Source organism: Anolis sagrei, chromosome 1 (assembly GCF_037176765.1).
Source record: "Anolis sagrei isolate rAnoSag1 chromosome 1, rAnoSag1.mat, whole genome shotgun sequence".
In the NCBI taxonomy this organism is placed as follows: Eukaryota; Metazoa; Chordata; class Lepidosauria; order Squamata; family Dactyloidae; genus Anolis; species Anolis sagrei.
Genome location: NC_090021.1, coordinates 109,890,197 through 109,912,103, shown reverse-complemented (window position 1 = coordinate 109,912,103; position 21,907 = coordinate 109,890,197). Strand labels below are relative to the sequence as shown.

Sequence of the window (21,907 nt, the reverse complement as noted above, 5' to 3'; positions counted from 1 at the left end):
TCATGTTTGAATAGCTTATCTTTTGATTTATCTAATGCCTTTAAAAGCCTATGAAAACTCATCTCCTTCCATAGCATTTCTTTTAAATAAATGAAATATGCAAACTATTTTGTTATGAGCTGTTAAACCCTGATAAAGCTTTACTTTTTTGACAGAAATAAAGCATGAAGAAGTTGTGATGTGCTACCTGAAAACCTCACAGTTGGCACTGGCTTTAGCTATCATTCGCTCCAAGCCGCCAGATAAAAGCAGCAAAGAATATGCAGAGCACCTGGCCAAGATAGTATCTGGACAAGATTTTAAGTGGAAGTCAAGAATTGCAATGTTAGAAGCTGAGGTTCTTCATTTAAGGCAGCAGCTCCTACTGAGGAAGACGTCTTCTGGCTTAAGAGCAAAACATGGTAGGTTATTAAATTGAGTGAGCTCTGGATACCGAATCTGGCATAATTGGAAAAATAAAACCTCCCTCACAGCTTTTAAAAAATAAAATTAGTGTTATTTTTCTGTACATGTTGGCTTCTTAATTTTAAAGAAATGGTTATGAAAATATTTATATCTTCCCCTATATTCCTCAAAATCTCAGGGCAGAATACAGAATAGAAAGCAATGTAAAATAACATCAATTGTACAAAATAATTGAAAACCTATAAATCAATGTAAGATGATGTCCAGTACTTAAAACACCACCCCACATGTTGTATCTACCCATTTGCTTTTAAATGGAGGGAATAAAGAATTGTACCTGATGCTAGATATATGAAGTCAATCTCTTTGAAAGCCTCTGGGATGAAATTGTCAGGTCATTTAGCTTGAACAGCACATCACCCATGTTTGGACTGGAGTGATTTATTCTGTAGTGGTTTATGATAAAATGCAACCTTTCTTTGCAATTTTGGCCACTATTTTGTTAAGTGAAGGATAGAAGAGCTTTCCTTTCTGGATTCCAAACCTTATTTTTTTCGTGTCAGGAGCGACTTGAGAAACTGCAAGTCACTTCTGGTGTGAGAGAATTGGCCAATTGCAAGGATGTTGCTTAGGGGACGCCTGGATGTTTTACCATCCTATGGGAGGCTTCTTTCATGTCCCTGCATGAGAAGCTGGAGCTGACAGATGGGAGCTTACCCTTCTCTCTGGATTTGAACTGCCAACCTTTTGGCCAGCACAAGGGTTTAACCCATTGTGCCACCAGGGGCTTTTATTTATTAATCAGGATATTTCCTTAGGTGCCAATCGATTACCTTCCTGTGTCACATTATAGTGAAGACAAGTGTATTTAAGGGGTAAATTGTAGCATTCTTTGTCTTCCACCAGCCAACACTTCTCTTGGATCCAGTTGCATCTGTTCATAGTATTTGTCTGAAACTACCAAGTAACTGAGATTCACAGTCCATAAAATCATACCTTGTTTGAAGTGCCATCTAGTTTTCAGAAAAGTTCTACCACCTTTCTTTTCATCCATTTGGACGGTGTTCCTTGTGAATGTATTTTAGTTTGATATGCTTTCTTAGTTATTAATTCAACTAGATCAAAGTAGAAAAGAGAACCTTTTCTTGCATCTTTGCCTTCAGTACTTTGGCTACGAAGAATTGTAGAATGTCTCATTTCTTTAAACTTGAAGCTTTAATATTAACAAGTTTTTCCCTAAGTCTTTTTATCTCATCTGACATTCCCTCTCCCCCAAATTGCCCAAGGATAAAAAAAAACCTAGCATTTTCAAAGTTGTTTCTATTGCTATTTATTTAATGAGAACCTGGGTAATTTACTGGTGATTAGTAATTTGTGCATTTTCTCATTAAAGATTCTGTCCCTATTGGAATCAGCTCTTGTGGGACAAAATATGTGTTCTCTTTTGGATTTCTTGAGCTGTCCTTTGAGATAGCGTTCATTTTCTGTCCCCTATCCATGGAGATGCATGGGTCATGCAATCCATGTTGTGTGGCCTCCACGTGTCAAATTTCACAAGGGCTAAGAAGCTAAAGCCTCATCTGCGCATGACTCAACAGGGGTAACATCACCAATAGCCTCCCAATATTTATTATGTCATTGAACTCTTTGAGAGTGAAAGGTTTTATTGGCCTCCCTCAATGGGGGTTAAGTGATTGCCTTCCCAAGCATTCTGGTCTTCTGGTGGGATGAGAGTAAAACATTGTCTCCCTCCAGACATGGCCAAACTTGAAGTGGGCTCTTAGAGACAACATAGTGCAGCTGTTCAAGTGGACACTGATCAGCATTATTGATCAGTGCGATCTTCCAAGAGTGAATTACATGTGCCTGAATATTGCCTTTAGATGGATAAGGTCTAAGCCCACTTTGTGTTCTTTGATTTGCATGAAGACTTGCACTGCCTTCCCATCCAATGCAACTCAAGTCAAATGAATGCGTGCAAGCTGTCTGTTTACTGAATGTTGACCTACCTGACTGTGTGAATAATTTAACAACTAAATCCTGTGCCCTGCCTTTTAAAATCAAGACCATGGCTGTTATGAAACAGCTATGATTTTGAGGTGCAAGCTATAGTGCTATGTCTAACATTTGATTTTCCAAGGCCTCCTTCCAGTTAAGCTCGTAGTGGCTTACAGAACTGGATCTGATGGTTCTTGGAGACCTTCTAACAATTGTGGGTGGGTGGGTGGGAAGGGGGTTAATATAATTCTGAAGTGATCTTACGATAGTGTTGGGAAGTTCACCCACTTCTAATCATGGGTGATCGATTTACCCCTGTGCCAATTTAAACACCCATTCTGGTTTGGGGTCCATTTCAGTGATTTGACAAACTGTCTGATTCAGTTTAAACCACTTTGAAATCAGTCGTTTCTTCTACTGAAGAAATCAAAAGCTTTCAATCTCCCAACAATTTGCTATGATTTCATTATATTTTCTATTAGACTTTGAGGCCTTGTAACCTTTTCAAATGAATGGAGATTGCCAAATTGCCAGAAGCATTTTGCAGTTATAAATTATAGAATTTAGCAAAAATCTTGCTTGTGCTAAAATGAGCTGTGAATACGAACTATGTAACTTACTTGTTCTTTTTGGTTGTTTATTTGTGCTTGTACTCACTCTCCTTTTAGACTAGGATAGGGAACATTTGGGCCAGATACAGGTCACACATTTTCCCCCAGCCCTGGTAATTATGCCTGGAAAATTATCCCTGGTAATTATGCCTGGAAAAGGATAAAAGTTCTTTGGGAGATAATATCTAGTGATAAAGAGTGATGAACCCAAAGTTATCTAGTGAATTTCATATCTGAAAAGAGATTAGAACTGAGTCATCCTAATCTCAAGTCCAGCTTTTTATCCACTACGTTGTTGTTGTTGTTCATTCGTTCAGTTGTTTCCGACTCTTCGTGACCATGGACCAGCTCACGCCAGAGCTCCCTGTCGGCCGTCACCACCCCCAGCTCCTTCAAGGTCAAGCCAGTCACTTCAAGGATGCCATGTATCCATCTTGCCCTTGGTCGGCCCATCTTCCTTTTTCCTTCCATTTTCCCCAGCATCCTTGTCTTCTCTAAGCTTTCCTTTCTTCTCATGATGTGACCAATGTACTTCATCTTTACCTCTGCTATCCTTCCCTCCAATGTGCAGTCGGGCTGAATTCCTGAAGTAGGGACTGGTTGGATCTTCTTGCAGTCCAAGGCACTCTCAGAACTTTTCTCCAGCACCACAATTCAAAAGCATCTATCAAAAGTATCATCCACTACAGTTCACTCTTTTTTATGTTTCAGGGCCTTCACATGAGACTCTGCCACTACCTAATACAGAAGAATTCTCAGATCACCTTGAAGATTCTGGATGTGATGTCTCAAATCACTGCACGGTTGATACTCTAGAAACATTACCTAGTTCCAGCCACAGAAGCCATGGTTGCAACAGTTGTGCATCGGAGCCTTCATCGAGTATAATTCCAATATGGACTTCTTGTAGGGCCAAGAAGCAAAAGTCTTTGATCTCACACATGCAGTTCCTACAAAATTTCTTTGAACTAAGAAAGCTGACGGAAGCTGGAGGCCTGAGAACAGACTTGAAAATACTTGGAAAAGATTGTTCCATAATATCCCATTCTTTTTCACAGTTGCTTGATGGTCTGGTTACTTCGTACAGCCTGCCCGAACTCCCCTTTTTAGATGTTACGACTCAAGCAGTTTCTCTTATAACCAAGTTATTAAGTGATGTGGATATATCTAGTCTGATTCTGGAGAAGTGCTTGAAGAAGCTGGAAAACTGTATGAAAAGGCTTCTTGCCATTGTTTTGAACAGCAGCAGTCTCAACAGAGTAAGTAGAATGCCACTCACACATTCCATTTTCATGGACTTTCACTGTAGAGTTGGGTTTGCACACATGATTATTTTTATCAGATGTGGTTTCTTTGATGATGGAATTGGGATGCCAGGCACTGTAATGCTGGAGGTTCCACCTCAATGCAGATCTTTGCCCTTTGGAACAGATGCAGTTGCCTTGAACTTGGTTAGAGCCTTATCTTTTAGAGTCAGATGTTTTCTTACACAACAGGACTTTATTTTCTCTCCAAGTTAGAGCCAAAGTTGTTAAAGTTAGATTTGAGACTGTAATTCTCAGAATCTCCTGGCCAGAATAGCCAATTCAAAGTAGGAAGTCCAAAAAGTATGTTTGCCATCTCTGTTACTGCCTTCTATGGGAAGAGACTTGGTAATCTCTGCCATAAGGCAGGATGTCAGTAAATCTCAAGTGCAGGAGACCCCTGAGCAAGTTGAGTTCTTTGGCTTGTGACCTTGGCTTTTCTCCCCTTGTCCCTTCTCCACTTTTCTAGGCTCAGACCGCCTGAGCAAATGCAGTCCTTAGTGCCAGTTGTCACCTGATAGACAACACAAAAAGGCCCCATAAAATGAAGCCACTATGAAGTTTTTTTTAAAAAATTCCTACTAGCTTGAGGACCTCACCGTGCCCAGGTTATCTGAAGAAGGCATGGTTTGTTTTGGGAAGTTTGGCTATATCACTTAGGTAATTTGTAACACAATTTTTAAGGAAAAAGACTGTCTTTGGGGGTTTTTTTTGGGGGGGGGGGTTAATGAATGCTCCCATTAGAAAATGCATAAGGATGTGGATAAACTACAACTTCCATAATCATGAGTCAGTCCTTCCCAGACTCTGCCAGTATTCAAAGTTGTCCATGTTGGTTCTGTGTGCTCAGTTTGGTCCCGATATGTTGTCGGCTGGGTTCAGTGTCCTCTGGATAAGGATGAACTACAATCCCAGATTCCCAGGGCATTCACCTCCAAACCCTTCCAGTATTCAAAGTTGGCCATCTTGGGTCTGCGTGCCAAGTTTGCTCTAGATCCATCATCAGCTGGTTTCAGTGCTCTCTGAACTCCCAGATTCGCAGGGCAATCATTCCCAAACCCTGCAGTATAGGTTACCTTAAATTGCACAGAAGTACTAATTTAGCACCACAGAATTGCTAGAATTCTTGTAGGCAGTTCTATGTGAAAATTACAAACTACTAAATGCTGGCAATCTAGATGCTCATCCCAGATGCTCTGGCTGCATGAGTTATGGCATATTCTGAAAAGTGTTCAAAGAGCATATTATGCATGAAGTTTAAGATTAGCCTGTGTCAACCTAATTCAGACACTTCACAGGAGCAGAGTAAATCAAACTCTTTCGTGCCAGAGGAGCTCAAGGAGTTTATAGTTAGTAATATACACCCAGGTGACTTCAGCTTTCAAGTTCTTTAAGTACATAATTTCAGGAAACTTCAACATTTGACAATGCCTTTTACATGCAAAAAGATGTGGTGGCAATCCATGGGACACTTTGGCCCAGAATATTCTTCCTTAATAAGCTTACCCAAGTTTTCATTATAGCATTATAAGCCTTTTTAAAAATCTCATTGACGGTGTTAATTTGCTTATGTTTCTGCCAAGTGTGGATAGTAGTTGCATTTCTGCGGGGGACACGATGAATTGAGTGTCACCAAGAATATTTTTAAAATTGAAGTGTCCACATAGTTTCAGCTTTAATAATAAATATAAGCTTGGTAGGATAATAATGTTACCTAATGACTTCTGGTCCAGTTTCTATGGTGTTTTTTGCTAAGTACTTGTTGTTCATTCGTTCAGTCGTCTCCGACTCTTCGTGCTAAGTACTTACTACCTATCTAAACTGAAAGATTAGAGATGCAGAATTAAAGCAGGAAGCAGAGAAAACGAGAGAGTCATTTTGTCTTGGTTGATTGCAGTGACAGAATATAGTTATTTTCCTTTCTGGGGAAAAATAAACCCAAGACCATCAGTGGATTTTGGTGTCATTCTGTTATCCCCTGCATTCAACCTGAAAGCTTTCTTCCAAACCAAAATTCAGTGAGTGATAACCACTTTTTTTTTCTCCCCAAGTAGATGGAGGGGGCAGGGAAGGGGCAGGACATCTGGGCAAATCCATTCCACTTCCAATAGCTGTTCCATTGGATTGGCCTGGACTGAGAATTTGGAAATTTGGGGGGGGGGGGGGGGGTTGGATCACAACTCCTAAATTTTGACTTGGATTCTGAGACTTGTACTTTAAAAAGTAACTTTTCCAAACCGAGAGCTTGATACAACGCACTCTCTCTGCCTTAAAGTATTCAAATCAATCCTCTAATTAGCATAATTCTGGATCCCACAAGCAGCCATATAAGGAGGCCAGTACGGTATGTTTCCTGAATGAGAAGCACTGCCTTGGATATTCACTTCCTGTATAATACTCAAAAAGGTTTGAAAGTGTCCCTGGTTGTAGAAGAGAGAATTAGGCCATCAATACCAACAGAGATATAAGATTGCTATATACCCTGAAGGTCAAGTCACACTCTCTTAACCTCAAAGGAAGGCAAAGGCAATCCCCACCTCTCAACAGATCTTGCCAAGAAAACTCTGTGATCAGGTGACCTTAGGTTTGCCATAATTCAGAATAGACCTGAAGGCACACAACAACAAACTACCCTGAAGGCGCATGATTCTGTTTTATCTTCAAAGCTAAACATGGTCAACCCTCGTTTGTTCTCAGAGAGAAAACTGCCAGGGAATACAATGCGTGCTGTAAGATTGCATTCAAAGGAAGGCTCTGGCGAACCTTCTCTGAATATATCTTGCTAGGAAAACTCTGTGTTAGGTTTGCCATAAGCTGGAGTCAGCTTGATGTCACATAACAAATACTGCTGTAATTAGGAACAAGTGTGTTCCTTACCAACCTGTCTTCACACCCCCAAAAATAAAATGAAGGTGGAGGGAATGATGATGAGGAAAGAATTCCAAACGGATTAATGAAGACTGTGCATGCTCTGAAAACAAAGAACGATGAAAGCATTATGAATAACTAGGCGTTCTATCTATCTGTTGCAAAGCACAAAGAGGAATAAATGAATAGTGATAATAAACGCTGATCATAAATACTCCATGCTGCCACATTCTAGGATCTGTCAGAATATAGGGATATGTAAATTGAACATTCCTTATCTGGAATTCTGAAATGTGGTGGAGATAGTGACAGTTTTCCTTTCTGACACTTCAGTATACACAACCATTATTTCATGCACAAAATTTATAAAATGTTATATTACCTTCAGTATTTTCTGTATCAGATGAAACATAAATGTATTTAGGCTTGGGTTCCTTCTCCAAGGTATTTCATTATATATGTACAAATACAGGTATGCCAGAATCTAAAATATTCTTGGTCTGAACCATTGCAGATAAGGAATATTCTACATTTATTATAAAAGGTGTGTGTGTATATACATACACACACGCACATTTTGTCATGTATAAGCTTGTTTGTCTCAGGTCCCTTCCACACAGCCATATAACCCAGAATATCAAGGCAGAAAATCACACAATATCTGCTTTGAACTGGGTTATCTGAGTCCACACTGCCATATATTCCAGTTCAAAGCAGATAGTGTGGGATTGAATTCAGCTATGTGGAAGGGCCCTTAGTCATGGCCAAGGCCTTTTGTTGAACAAGAACATCTCCAGGTATGTCAATTAAAATGAAGATGGTGTAGTGTTCAATGAATTTGATGCTGTTTTTATTGTAATCAGCTTTGTGTCTGCCTACATGTGGGATTGCTGCAAATCAGTGTCCTAAGTTATCATGGGTTGTTAATAGTCTTGGTGACTCTGACTGCTTTGTAGCTTGTAAGAGTTTTTCAACATTGGGACAGATGATATTTAAAAATGGATGAATGTGTCTTTCAGTTTCCTTTCAAGTTTAAAGCTACCGAGTTTCCATTGCGTTACATTAATTGAGCCCCCAGAGGATTTATGGCTGTGACTGAAAAAATCAGGCGAATTCTGATAGGCTTTAAGAATATCATATATGGGGAAAAAAAGGGCAAGGGAGCAACAGTTGATTTAAATACAAGTATATTCAAAATTTATGAGGCTTTTTTGGAAAACACAAAGAGCATGTGAAAGAAGGTGCTTGCTATTAAAATGGGTTTTCGGTCTGTGAAACTTTTTACTGGAGATAACAATACTACTCAAATAGTGGTTATTACCTGGAAAAACACTAGATTAAAAATAATTCCTGTGGCATTTTCATGTTAATACAGAGAAAACGTAATGTTTCTGGATAGAAAGATAAGTTATTTAAAACATTTATTTACTTTATTTCTGTTGGATTAGTTTTCTCCACACCTGCCACAGAAATTTAAGTGGTCTAAAGGAACCTGGAGCAGTCACCTTCTCAGTTTGAGGTTTAGTCAGTGCCTAAGAGGCTGGGTGACTTTTGACATGTTATATTTTTCTTTGTTTTAGAAGTAGGGTAGGCTAGTTTATGAATAATAAAGCAGTGATCTACCATGGGATAGTGGTTTGAATGTTGGTTTAGGACTCAGGGTTCCTACTCTACCAGGGAAGCCACAGGATGATCTTGGTTAATTCACACTCTCTCAATCTCAGAGGAAGGCACTAGCAATTCTCTGAACAAATTTTCCAACAAAAACCCACCTTAGAGTTGCTCTAAGTTGGAAATGACACAGAATAGCAGCAACATGCTGACATACAAAATTGACAGGATGCTGATTGCACAAATAAAATCAATGTACACTTTATCTTCTTCTGTGTGCTGTTCACAAAGGAGCAGATAAACAGACCATGGTTACTGACAAATAACCCAAATGCCAACAATAAAACAGTCCAGTCTAAGTATCTAAGCCAAGTAAAAATGAATAAAATATTATGCATCTGTGAAATATTACAATGCATATGAGGGTAATTTAATGTATGATGGTGAAGAATATGACTACTGTATTTTCTGGTGTATAAGACTATTGAGCCGTCTTATACACCAGGAGCGTCTTATAGAGTGGGTGCTAAGACTGGAGAATCTGCGGTCGCCGCATATGGTGGGGGGAGCTCAAAAATGGCCATGGCCACATCCCCACTGTATGAGGTGAAAGTATGAAAGCAGCAAGGGTGGTACTGTAGAATTAAAGTAGAAGAAAATCCACTTACTAGGATTTGTGGAAAGAAGTGGCTTAACGTGGTCCCAATGACAAGGTGAGAGGCCGCCTCACTGGAAAGGTGTAAGTGAAGGGCAGAGCTAGCTGCAGGCATCCGCCCGAGGTATGGAAAAAAGAGATAGAGCAGTGCTGTACCCAGAAAAACACGCCTCTTTCAACCATCTGGCCCGCCCTTGTATCCTATTACTGCACCTCCTTCTCTGCCTCTCAGATCTCGCTCCTGAGGACTGCAGTCAAGTGGCACAGGTGTGCATGTGTGAGATCTGAGAGGCAGAGAAGAAGGTATGGTAATAGGAAAATTACCATATTGAAATCAAATCTGATGGGTTTTTATTTTTCATTTTTATTTGATGTGCGTTGGAAGAGGGGTAGTCTTATACGGCGAGTATATCCTAAACTCTATATTTTAACTGGAAAAGACACCCAGCCGTCTTATATGGCGGGAAATACGGGGTATACATTACAAAATATCAATAAGATATTTCATGAGATGTAAGACTGGTTAATTATGCAGAAGTAGATATAATACAGTGTAATATAATGAGTTTCTGGCAGTTACCTCATTTCATAATCTTTGTCAGATTGAACTCTTTTAGCAGTAAAAACACCTGCCTCAGAAGTACTAGACATAATACCAACTTTCCAAGTCCATGTGGCTTTAATGTGATTCTAGTTTCCATTTACTCCTCTCATATGGTAGCATAATTATAATGTTCTCATTTTTTCAATTATTATTATTAATAGTGAAGTGGTATGTTTAGGACCACAGTTGGCAGGATATTAATTGTGTGAATAAAATTAACATTCATATTTTATTTTGTAAATAAAGATGTTCAGTCCAGGGAGGATTGGGCATCTTTACAGATTTACCTACACACACATTTCTCAATATTTGTGTGTGTGTGTGTAGGTAAATTTCTAGAGATGTTCAATTCTCCCTGGACAACATCTTTATTTACATAATAAAATATGAATGTGTGTGTGTGTGTGTGTGTGCGTATGTATGTATATATATGTGTGTATGTGTGTATATATATATTTTACACACACACACACACACACACACACACACACACACATATATATATATATATATATATATATATATATATGCTGCTACTCTGGCTAAGCCCCATATATATATATGGGGCTTAGCCAGAGTAGCAACACTCTGGATTGGCCCCAGGTTTCATTGAAACTCTGGAGCATTCCCAGACTTTGTGTAAATGGGGGAAAGGCATAAAGCCATGTTATGGACTGCAATTCCCTAGATACGATTTAAACATTGAGGAGGGACCTCTGGCCTAAATCAGGGTTTCGGATCAATGTAGACATCCGCTAGGACTGTGTGTGTGTGTGTGTGTGTGTGTGTGTGTATGATGAAGGAAAGTCTTCCTTGCCTGCCATACAATATTTCAAGAGCTTGCCTCACACAGTTGTCATTTGCATAACATGGGTGTGTATACCACAGTGTACAACAGCAGTAGAAGATGCTGAGAAGTCTCTTGCTGCATACAGACTATACAACAACAAAGGAAAACGTTCAACTTGTTGAAACTGTACAGCTCTAAGAAGATTTTTTCCCCTGCCATTTTCTGGTGATTGCATGTCACTAGACTCTGTTTGGATGTACAAGCCCTGAACTGAAGTTCTCTAGTCCTTCAAGCAACCAATCTGAAGTGCTATTAGCTCCTGAATTGATGTTATGTACTGTGGCTGCTAATGGTTTCTTGAAAGAAAAGTGACAAGTCTGAAGTTGCTAGAGGGTCAGAAGGCTTTAATTGACAAAGTAACATGTAGTTGCTGTGAATTGAATCTGGTGTTATTTCTTATGTTCGCTTTCTTATTATGTGAGAGCAGGCTCATTAGAGAGCCTCTTTTATGATCATAGTCTTTGTTCTTTTTGAAATAAGCTACCCCCCCCCTCCCTTTCCTTTTGGTTGTGGGTTATATACTGAAGGTTTGGTGACGTTGAGAGTTAAAAACATGTTTTGAAAGCATCCAGTTAAAACCTTTCTAATAGATAATGTGAAAAGTGATTCTGACCCCTTCCTATCTGATTAACAAAAAGCCATTATGGATGAAAGATCGTGTGCAATGCTTTTCGTTGTGTTAATTTAGCATACCAACCTCTTTTGAACATTGTGAAAGGTTTCAAAATGTGAAACTGACACAGTCAATGGCATTACTTCTGTTTTCCAATAAATCACTGACAGTATAGTTCTGTTACACACCTGTTGACGTAGAGATGTAGACCAAAGCAGTATGTGCCCATTTCAGTACTACTTTTCACAACATTAGGCCTATAATCTTCCCTCTTTCATGATTCTACAAATGTGATGTGGGGAGTAGGCAAATTATATACCTTCATTCTTCCATTGCAGCTTCCATCATTTCTAACCACCATAGCTAATAGAGGGGTGGCTGGAGTTACCTTTTCTTTGCACACAGATTGCTCTTGTTGTCAATTTTGATGTGCAGTGTTCCCTCACATATCACAGAGGTTCCATTCCAGGACCCCCCGCGGTATGTGAAAATCCGCAATGTAGGGACGCTGTATTTATTTTTAAAAATGTACATTACTTTAGTCAGGGAGGCTGGCCTTCCCTGCCCTGCACCTCAGGCTGGCAGGGACCTTCCGCCTCTGGGGCCATGCAGACAGCAGCAGGCCAGGGCAGCGGGGGAAATCCCAGGTGGAGAAGGCCTCGCAAGCCGCTCTAGGAAACCGCAAAAGTCCGAGTCCGCAGTAAGCGAACCGCGAGGCACTGAGGGAACACTGTATAGTGGCCTTATGAATGAAAGACCTCCAAATCATCCTAGCCTTAACAGCCTCACTCAGGTCTTGCGAACTTTACCAATGCTAATAAACAGACAAAGGTAACAATTTGGCAAATTTAGTTTCCGTCAAGTGGTTGGTTTTATACAAATGACAGAGCAAGGGAACTCATATGTTGGTGATAGTGGTGATCCAGGGATGGGAATGGGGCATGTGAAAATGTATAGATTCAGGAGAAAAGAAAGATAGATGAGGCAGGATCAGCTAAAATTGATTCAAAGGAAAAAGAACTCAAAAGATATCATTTCCAGTTGAGTACCAAACATAAAAATGCTGTGGACTGAGACCCTTAGATTTCCAAATTTTCAACAGTGAAACATTTACCTGAAATGTCCTGTTCATTTTTGAGAACTACTTTGGCCTGATAGAATTAAAGGATGGGCCATTCAGTGATGATTTTGACTTGGTACTCATGTCCCATTCCTTTAGATTCACTCCTTGACCACCTCCACTTTCTCCCCTTGCACTCAAAGCTGATAAGTTACAATTTTTTGTTTTTTGTTTTGTGTATAAGGGCACACAGAACTGCAAGAATTGCAGTAGGAAAATGCAATGAGAAATGTAGAACAAAAGTGTAGAACAATTATGATAGGGAATAAGTTGCAAGAGTAAAACACCAAGCAATTCCCAGATTTATTTTCAGAGCTGAGCAAAATCATGCCCAAGATATCCCCAAAAAGGAATGAACAAATGACTTGAACTCCAAGGAAGTTATGAAGTTCAAAACAGAAGATATAATGAGCTTGATGGGCCAGGCATGATACTCAGAATAGATCAAAACAACAAGAACACAGATGTGACTCCTTGCTGTCCGTTCAAAATAGCATAACAAAATATAGAAAAGTTACTTCCAGGATTGCTTTGGTTAGTATTGACTTGACGACAATGCCTCTAAAGCAGAGATACTTTAAGACTGAATAATTTGCAACACTGTGACTTTTGTCGAAGGCTTTCATGGCTGGAATTACTAGGTTCTTGTGGGGTTTTTCGGGCTATATGGCCATGTTCTAGTGACTTTTGCTTTGCCAACGGCTTGCTTGTGTGGCGCTTGACTGAGTGACGGTAAAGTAATCACACAGGTATTTGCATGTTTTCCAAACATAAGGAAAACTCCCATTATTAATTATGCCTGAGTATATAAATGCTATGGTTCTTAACCCATTGCAGCATTCTAATTTCTGACAACTATTCAAGCTGTATACTCTACCGCAGAATATATAGGAAAGGCGAGCTTTTGTTAAATGCATACATTACTCTTCAGGTTTTTAGTGTTTTCAATTATTGTAATTAAAATGGTTACTTAAAATCATCGATCTCTTATCGCTTAATCATTGCAATCTGCTGCATTTTGCTTTCCTAATAAAAGTATTGATGGGTAAGATCCCTAAAAGCAATGCAACAGTACAAAGAATAACAAATTTTGTGGGTATGAGAATTCATCCTGATAATTTGTGAGCAAACTATGAGAGGAAAAAAGCATGGTAAGAGAGCAGGGGTGGCCAAAATATGGTAAGCAGTATGGTATTCCGCTTACTGGCAGACAGCAATTCCCATCATTTTTCACTATGAGTTGTACTATCCAGTGCTCGTGGGAGTTGCAGTCCAGCAGCATCTGGAGTACAGCCCCTTCCCCAACCTTACACTAAAGGAAGTAAATACAGGTTGAATCTCTCTTACCTGGAATTCTAAAATCCAAAATGTTCCAAAATCATCCACATAGCCGATTGAAATAGTGATACTTTTGCTTTCTGTATATACACAAATTTTGTTCATGCACTCAGTTATTAAAAGTATTATATATAAAATTACCTCTGGATTATGTGTATAAAACTATATATGAAACAAATTAATTTCTTGTTTAGACCTATTTTCAAGTTATCTCATATATAGGTGTTCCAAAATCTTTGGGGGAGGGGGATCTGAAATCAATACCCTTTTGGTCCCTCGTGATTTTGGATAAGGGAATATGTACAGGTTGAGTTTCCCTTATCTGAAGTGCTTGAGACCAGAGATTTTGAATTTTCTTTGCAATTTTTAGAATATCAGTATTGCACATAGTGAACCAAAGATTTGGGGTAGGGAGAGCTAGTCACATGTCCAGCACACATAGTTTTTCCTCAGGGGTTGTCAGCACACTTTCCACCCATTTAGCAAGCTATTACTACTACTATTTGGGGGGGAGGGGGTGAAATTGAGGAAGATTAGCATAATTTACAGAACATTTTATGGACCTTTTGAATAAGAGATATATGAACAGCTCTGCCACGCTTGCCTCAACATACTTAGCATTAGATGAATATTTTCAATTTCAGATCACTTCTATCAAGAGAAGTTTCTTTATGGATTGAGAGAAACTAATTTTGAAATAAATCATTCATGAATAGCATGCTTTTCAAGTGGCAAATAGGAACAGAAATATAATAAATCAGCCCTGTAGTAGTCCCTCTGAAATTGATTTATTAGATACACACCTTTAACTCGACCCTCATTTTCACTACCTTTCTTCTTGGACTTAAGCTATTCATTTTTGTGAGGTTGGCAAGTGTGGTTTATAATTTAAGACACTGCCTTGTTCTTTTATAGTTGGGATTCATCATCAGTCTATAAAAATCTAGATTAAAATTGAATTTAAGTTTTTTGTAAAAATATTAATATATTTTTAAACAAAGCCTACTTAAATATAGGAACTCATATATTTTATTATAGGAGAATACCTGCTAATCTTCATTCATGTGAACATTTTCAAAAAAGAAGAGGCTGCACTGAATGACTTCAAAGATACTTTCTTACACCATTGTATGTCATTCATATGTTGTGTGAGTACACACACACACACACACACATATCTTTTCTGGATCCAAGAATCAAGAGTATTCCACAAAAATGTGTTGCTCAAAGCCAAAAGACACAGAGTTACATGAAATGTAATGTTAATTTTAAACAACTATCAGTCCTTGTTTGTTCTGTACAAATGTGTAACCCTTGTTGTTGTTGTTGTTCTTATTATGTAATATTAACTTTATTTATACCCTGTCATTCTCCTCATGGGGATTCAAGGTGGCTAACAATCACACACTTTTAGTCAAGTTCAAAAAGCACAATACAAAAGTTTAAAAACAATTAAATAGTACAGTGTGGTAAAATCAGACTAAAATATAATAAATATAAACTTAAAATACCTTTAAAACTTACAGTCCCCCCCCCCACCCCCATATAATTTCATTGTCTCATTAGCTAGGTCTTCAGGAATCCATCAGCAAACTAATACTTCTAAATTTCCCTCCCACTGTACTGAAAGGCACCAGATACAATCTGATCTTGGAAATTTAAATGGGTCATTCTTGGTAGGTATATGGATGGGAATGGTTCTATATATGTCAGAGGAAGGGATTGGCAAAAACACAGTAGATTCCTTAGGTAAGAAAACACAGTGAAATCCATCGAGTCCCTATGTCAATAGGCAGTCTAGAGATACACACTCACATTTATTCATTAGATAACATCTATGTTTGACTTTTCTTCCATCGACAATAGTGTACGTGGCCTTCCTCTTCCTCCTCACTTTATTCTCTATTAGGAAATCAGTCTGATAGAGAGTAGGTGGCTCAAGGGCAACCAATAAGTTTTGTGGATTTATGGAGCCATTAATTCTAGTTTCAGTCAGAGGAACTCACTGCACTACCCTGACTTCATATTTGCAGCCATAGAATCATAGAACTGGAAGAGACAACATGGGCCATCTAGTCCAACCCTCTGCCATGCAGGAAAAGCATAGTCCTAGGAAGCAAGAACATGATGGGAGTATCAGGCAATTTACAGATCATAATTCATGGTAGTTGGGCTTCCTTCTTGGTTGGTTGGTCATCAACAGTATTGGTTCAAGCCACAGTTTTCTGTTGTATTCAGCTTCCCAGTTTCTAGCTACACTTGCTTTTCAGATAGGAAAAGCTGATAGGAAGTTCAAAACAGCACATATCGGCATTTGTATGCTTCTATCACCAGTTTGAAAACCACCCACCTAGTAGGACATGAAAAGCACCATGTCTGACACATTTCACTGACATTCACACAAGCATATAAATACATAGCAAATGCAACTAAAAGCCAGTATGAACTGACTGAAAGCTGCAGCTGTCACACATGAAACAAGCCCCGGGTTTATGCCCCTTGGTGAGCCAAATTATTCAGTCTGAACTGAAAAGAAAAAAATGTCAAGACTTTTCTTTGGAACAAAATGATAAGACATTCAATTTCTGGTAACTTTCCTTAACTAGTGACAATATGCAAACTTTTACAAATACCTAACATACTATTTAAGGTTGAATATCCCTTATCTGAAATGTTGGGAACAGAAGTGTTCTGGGGTTGTTGTTTTTTTTCCAGATTTTGGAATGCCGTATTTGTAGACATGCATATAATGCAATATCTTGGCGATTGGACCTAACTCTAAACATGACATTCATTTATGTTTCATATATGTCTTATACACATAGTCTAAAGGTAATTTCATAAAATATATTTAATAATTTTGTATATGAAAAAAGTGTGTGCACACAGATTTATAGGAAAGCAAAGGTGCCTCTATTTCAGCTACCCATATAGAAAAGTTTGGATTTCAGGGTGTTCTGGATTCTGGATAAGGGATTCTGAACCTCTACTACGGAGACCATTCCATCAACAACCGGAGGATAACTAGTCTCTGTTTATGGAACCCAGAAGACCTCTTGCTAAACTCACTAAATGTACAGCTACAATCAGTGTCAAATGCAGAAGGTTGGAACTGAAGGAATGTAGCACCTTTATCCTATGCTGTTCCAGCATAACATTGCACAGCTAAGTGTTTAGGTCCCAAAAAACATGGCAACAGTAAATATTTTCTGAATGTCACCTAGTGGCTGTTTTAGATATTTCCATCAATCTGTTGTTCAGTGATTACAATTGACTCTGCAGAAGATGCTTCAGCTGTACTTCATTAAAAGGCAAATCGGCATGTTTAGCAATCCTTTAAAATGCTGATTTGTTAACAGTAAATGTTTGATATAATATTATATACCAGTATACCTGGGGTTTATGGGACTCCGAAAGGGGTCAAGAGTAGAAAATTTTAAGAAGCCCAGTTAGTTGTAAAGCTTGACAATGTAAACAGATTTCTGTTTTGTTCAAAAAACATATAGAGATACAATCTATTTGATGTGTACAGTTAGCCATATACACCGTTTAGTTAGAATACAATTTTTCAAAATAGACTTTTTTTGTGAACTATTAGATCAGCATGAAAAGTATCTTCATTTTCATTTGAATCAAATCTCCGTTTACCTACAGGGCATATATGCAAACAGACTTTCCTGTTCAGTCAACCAAGTACATTTTTGTTTGCTTCTTAGAAATGTAGTCACTCACTGTTACAAGGAAAAGTCCCCTTTAGACAGTTAATAAAGCATGAACTTGTGGAATTAATAAAGAAGGTTATCAGTCAAATGAAATCAAATGAGAAACCCCTTTATACTTTCCCAGGGGGGAGAAAATGAACCACAGGCAATTTTTAAATTGTTACGGGCTATAATAGATCAAGGCTTTCATGAAATAACATGTTGCAGGGGGAAAAGAGAAATCGAATAGTGGCAAGGTTTACTAAAAAGAAAATTAGACTCTTCAAACACTGAAATGAATAGTATAAACATGTTGTCCATCTTAAATAGCAAGAATTGTAACTTTCATGAGGACAGATTTTCCAATCATTGCTTTGCTTGAATGAACTGGGGCTGGAGGGATAAGACTCTTCAAACTTTCCTGCTAGTGCCAATGGACTTTTAATATCAGTACTGTTTCCTAAATAATTAATCTATGTTCATGCATTCTCCTTCAAGTCACCTGTCCATAATAATAATAATAATAATAATAATAATAATAATAATAATAATAATATATTTGTAACCCACCACCATCTCCCCTAACAAAGCACTCCAAAGTGCTGCACAAAAAAAAAACAATTACATAGACACAAAAGCAATAAAAACATGAGCAGACATTTATGTCAATCCTATGCATGTTATAGGGTTTTCTTAAGCAAGAAATAGTCAGAGGTGGTTTAGCCAGTTCCTTCCTCTGAATTAGAACCTAAAGCACCTGATATTTGTTGGCAGTCTTCCTTCTAGGGGCTAACTAGGTCTGACCTTGTGTAGCTTCCAATATAAAATAGAATCTGATCTCTTTAGAGTATTTAGTACTGTTTTGCTTTTTTCATTTTATACATAGGCACACATGAACACACACAAAATATTTTAGTTTCATCTGTTATCTCTGACCTTGAAAGTATTAAAATCAGTTCTGTTCAAAGCACAACAATGTCTATAATGCTCTGAACATTTTTGTAACAAAAATTCTCAAGGGGTTGTATTTAAATCTATTAACATAATCAGACTAGATAGGCTTTGTAGAGTTAGTGAACTGTTGTTCTGAATGGAAGAATATATGTAGTTGTCTATTACTTTCTGCTGGTTAACCTAACCATATAAAATAAGTGATGTATCATTGACTGGGGGCTATTCCCAGTTCCTTTTTTTTATTTTGAGGCTGTCTCACAAAATCTTTTCATGCCTCATTTCATCCTTTGGCTATTAATCTTGATATCTGCCCACCCTCCCCCATTCTCTTTCATGATCTTTTTCATCTTTCAGTTGTAAGTAAAGTTCAAATGATATGCTCATGGAAATTCTGCCATGACTTATCATTACAACACCTAGCTTTTGCTCCCTGGCATCTTCTCAACCTCCGACCTCTGTGAGAATATATAATAATATATTATAGGGGAGTCATCCTTATGGAAATCATCTTTCAAGTCATTCCTAAAATTAACCCCCACCTCAAACAAAACACAACAAATTTTGCCAAGAAAATTCCTTAGGGTTGATATACATTGAAACAACTTGTAGGCACAGAACATCAAATGGAAACAAAAAAAAGTATGCTTAAATTTATGGCAGATGAGGTGTAATAGTTACAGTGCTGGAATAGGGTTTGGGAGATTCAGACTGAGTTCCCCACTAAGTCATGTAACTCATGGATGCGACTGAACAAAGCTTTCTCTCATCCTGACCTATCTTGATAGGTTTGTCATGTGGTTAGTAGGGCTGTGCAAAAATCAGGATGCAGGTCATAAGTTGTAAGTGATTCAGTAAATATGTACTTACAACCTCTGTTACAAAGCCCCCCCCCCCCCATACAAATGCATAAAAACAGCCGCCTACGGAGATTTGGTAAGAAGTTTGTTACTCTTCATAAGTTGCAGCGAGTCAGCTTTTTCAGCATAAGCAGACTCTACTGGGTGGCCCAGCCAAACTTGGTATGTCACATGATCTCCTCGGCCTATCAGGGCCGAGGGAGAGGGGAAGGGAGGAAGTGCTACTGGCGCCATTGTGAGCAAGTTGGGAGAGGGGTGGAGATCTAGGGTTGGAGCAGCAAATAGTGATAATGAGTAGCACGTGGGCTGAGAGACTAACTAGGAGCTGAATTTGTCCATTCTTGAAGGCTTTTGCATGTGCCTTGCAAGCTTAGTTTGCCTCAGTTTAGGATTCCTTTTAGGATTGCCACAGCTGGATTTAGGATCCTTTTAAGATAATTTTCTTTGTATGTGTGTGTGTGTGTGTGTGGGAGGGGGGGTCTGTTTAGGATTCAATGGTGAGCGGGGTTCTGTTTTTCCCCATTTGGATTTCTTTGATATAAAACTGCTATCATGGCAGAGCATGGAATTTAGACCTGAGTGCTTGGAGACTCTTCCTGTTGTCAATCTGCTGGATTTAGTCAATCATGTTATTGAGGCAGTGCACAGACTTTCCTGCTTATATAAGTCAGGGAGGGGGGAGTATTGCATTTATATCTTAGTTGAAGTTAACTCTGGTTCAAGTCTCTGGTTGAAGTATGGATTAGTTCTGTTCTGGAGTTTCTCTCTTCTCTCACACACATACACAATCTATCTTTTTGAATCTATAGAATCTAGGCAAGCTTTCATGTTTCCTAACGCCCCCCCCCCCCCCAGTCAAGAGGTTTCTCAGGGGATATAAGAACTTTCCATGGGCCAATGTAGTCTCAAACTGGTTCTCTCCCAATTGATGAGATTTCTAACCCCCCTTTTTAAAGAGGTGTTTGATGACAGTGGAGCTCAAATGGTGCCCTCTTGGTTCAGGTGCACAAAACAAATCTGCTAAGGCAAGAGAAATAATTGTGTAACATTTGTATATTGGAGAGTGGTAGGGGATATGAGAGTTATAGGATAGAAGTGTACACATACTGCAGTAGAACATGCCAAAGGAAATGAAGGAGTGTTTGTAGAAGGAGATCTTCAGCTTTCAGAAAGGTATTAAGTTCTGTGGGACAGCGCTATTTATGCTATAAATTGTCACCTTAATTCCATGCGAGAAACATATGACAGTTTCTTGGTAAAAAGGAAGTAACGTGTGACCAGAAACATTTTTACTAATTTTTGGACCGGTAAGATATTTTCATTTATGGAGAAAATATTGACTATCAATATGGAGTGTGTTTATTTGCTGGAGTTATTGTTGTTGCATGCCTTCAAGTCATTTCTGTCTTATGGCAACTATATGGTAAACCTGCCATGGAGATTTCTTGGCAAGCTTTGTTCAGAGAGGGTTTACATTTGCTTTCCTTTGAGGCTGAGACAGATTGACTCACTCAGGTTTAACCAGTGGACTTTCACAGCTGAATGAGGATTCAGACCCTGGTGTCAAGTCATAATCTAACACTTGAATTACTATGCCATACTGGTATATCAAATCCTAAAAGTGAGGTGAAAAAGTCAAGTTAAATATATTCTTATACTTTTTAGGGAATGCAGTTAAATGATAGACTGTTCATGTGCTTACTTTCAAGGTTCAAAGCTGAATGATAAGTAAGCTGGCAAGTAAAACAGATTAGAAGATTTTATTCTCTTTGTCAATTAAAAAAAGGATAGATTGGTAAGGAAGGGATGAAAAGTATGGCTTTATCTTTGTAGCATACACCTTTGGTTATTTTACAATTCTTCACCCATTTCCATAGCTGTTATATGAAAGAAAGTTCCTAAAGAATTGTATGAATACCATCCATGCATCATCAGGGAGTATTTTAGCACAAAACCTTTATCATCTTTCAAATATGATTTCCTTTTTATGCTGTGCATATAAAATTGCAATAATTCAAAGCAAGAAAAGTGACAGGTTATCTGCAACAGCAATTTTGTATTTTTTTAATGGAAAAGCCTCCCTCATAATATTGTGAACCATACCATATTTTGACACTTTGTAATATTGTGAACTATAGCACTTGGCAGACATAATTGCTTTAGTGAAGAAATGACAGAAATTTATAGTCAGTCACTTTTCGTATATAACTCGTGGATAAGTAAAAACCTTTATGATATAAAATATGGGACTAATTTGTAAACGGGTCAGTGCTGGAATAGGGACAGAGCATGAAGGCAGTGACAATAGCTGAGGCAAGAAGTTCCCACTCCATTAGTCCTCCCTTACCCAAACTGGAGAAAGAAAGGTAGCACTCCTGTAGTGATTTAGCTAGGACCAATGGTTAGAGCCGTCGCAAA

The 21,907-nt window shown here is 38.4% G+C and overlaps 1 protein-coding gene across 1 annotated transcript in view; it reads left to right on the top strand.

Moving 5' to 3' along the window:
- The window catches only part of MEI4 (meiotic double-stranded break formation protein 4), a 79,260-nt gene that overhangs the window by 15,477 nt on the left and 41,876 nt on the right, over positions 1 to 21,907 (top strand). The window contains exons 2-3 of the mRNA XM_060755040.2: positions 156 to 401; positions 3,726 to 4,273. Coding sequence (XP_060611023.2) covers positions 156 to 401; positions 3,726 to 4,273 — 794 coding nt within the window. The remainder of the gene's footprint in view (positions 1 to 155; positions 402 to 3,725; positions 4,274 to 21,907) is intronic.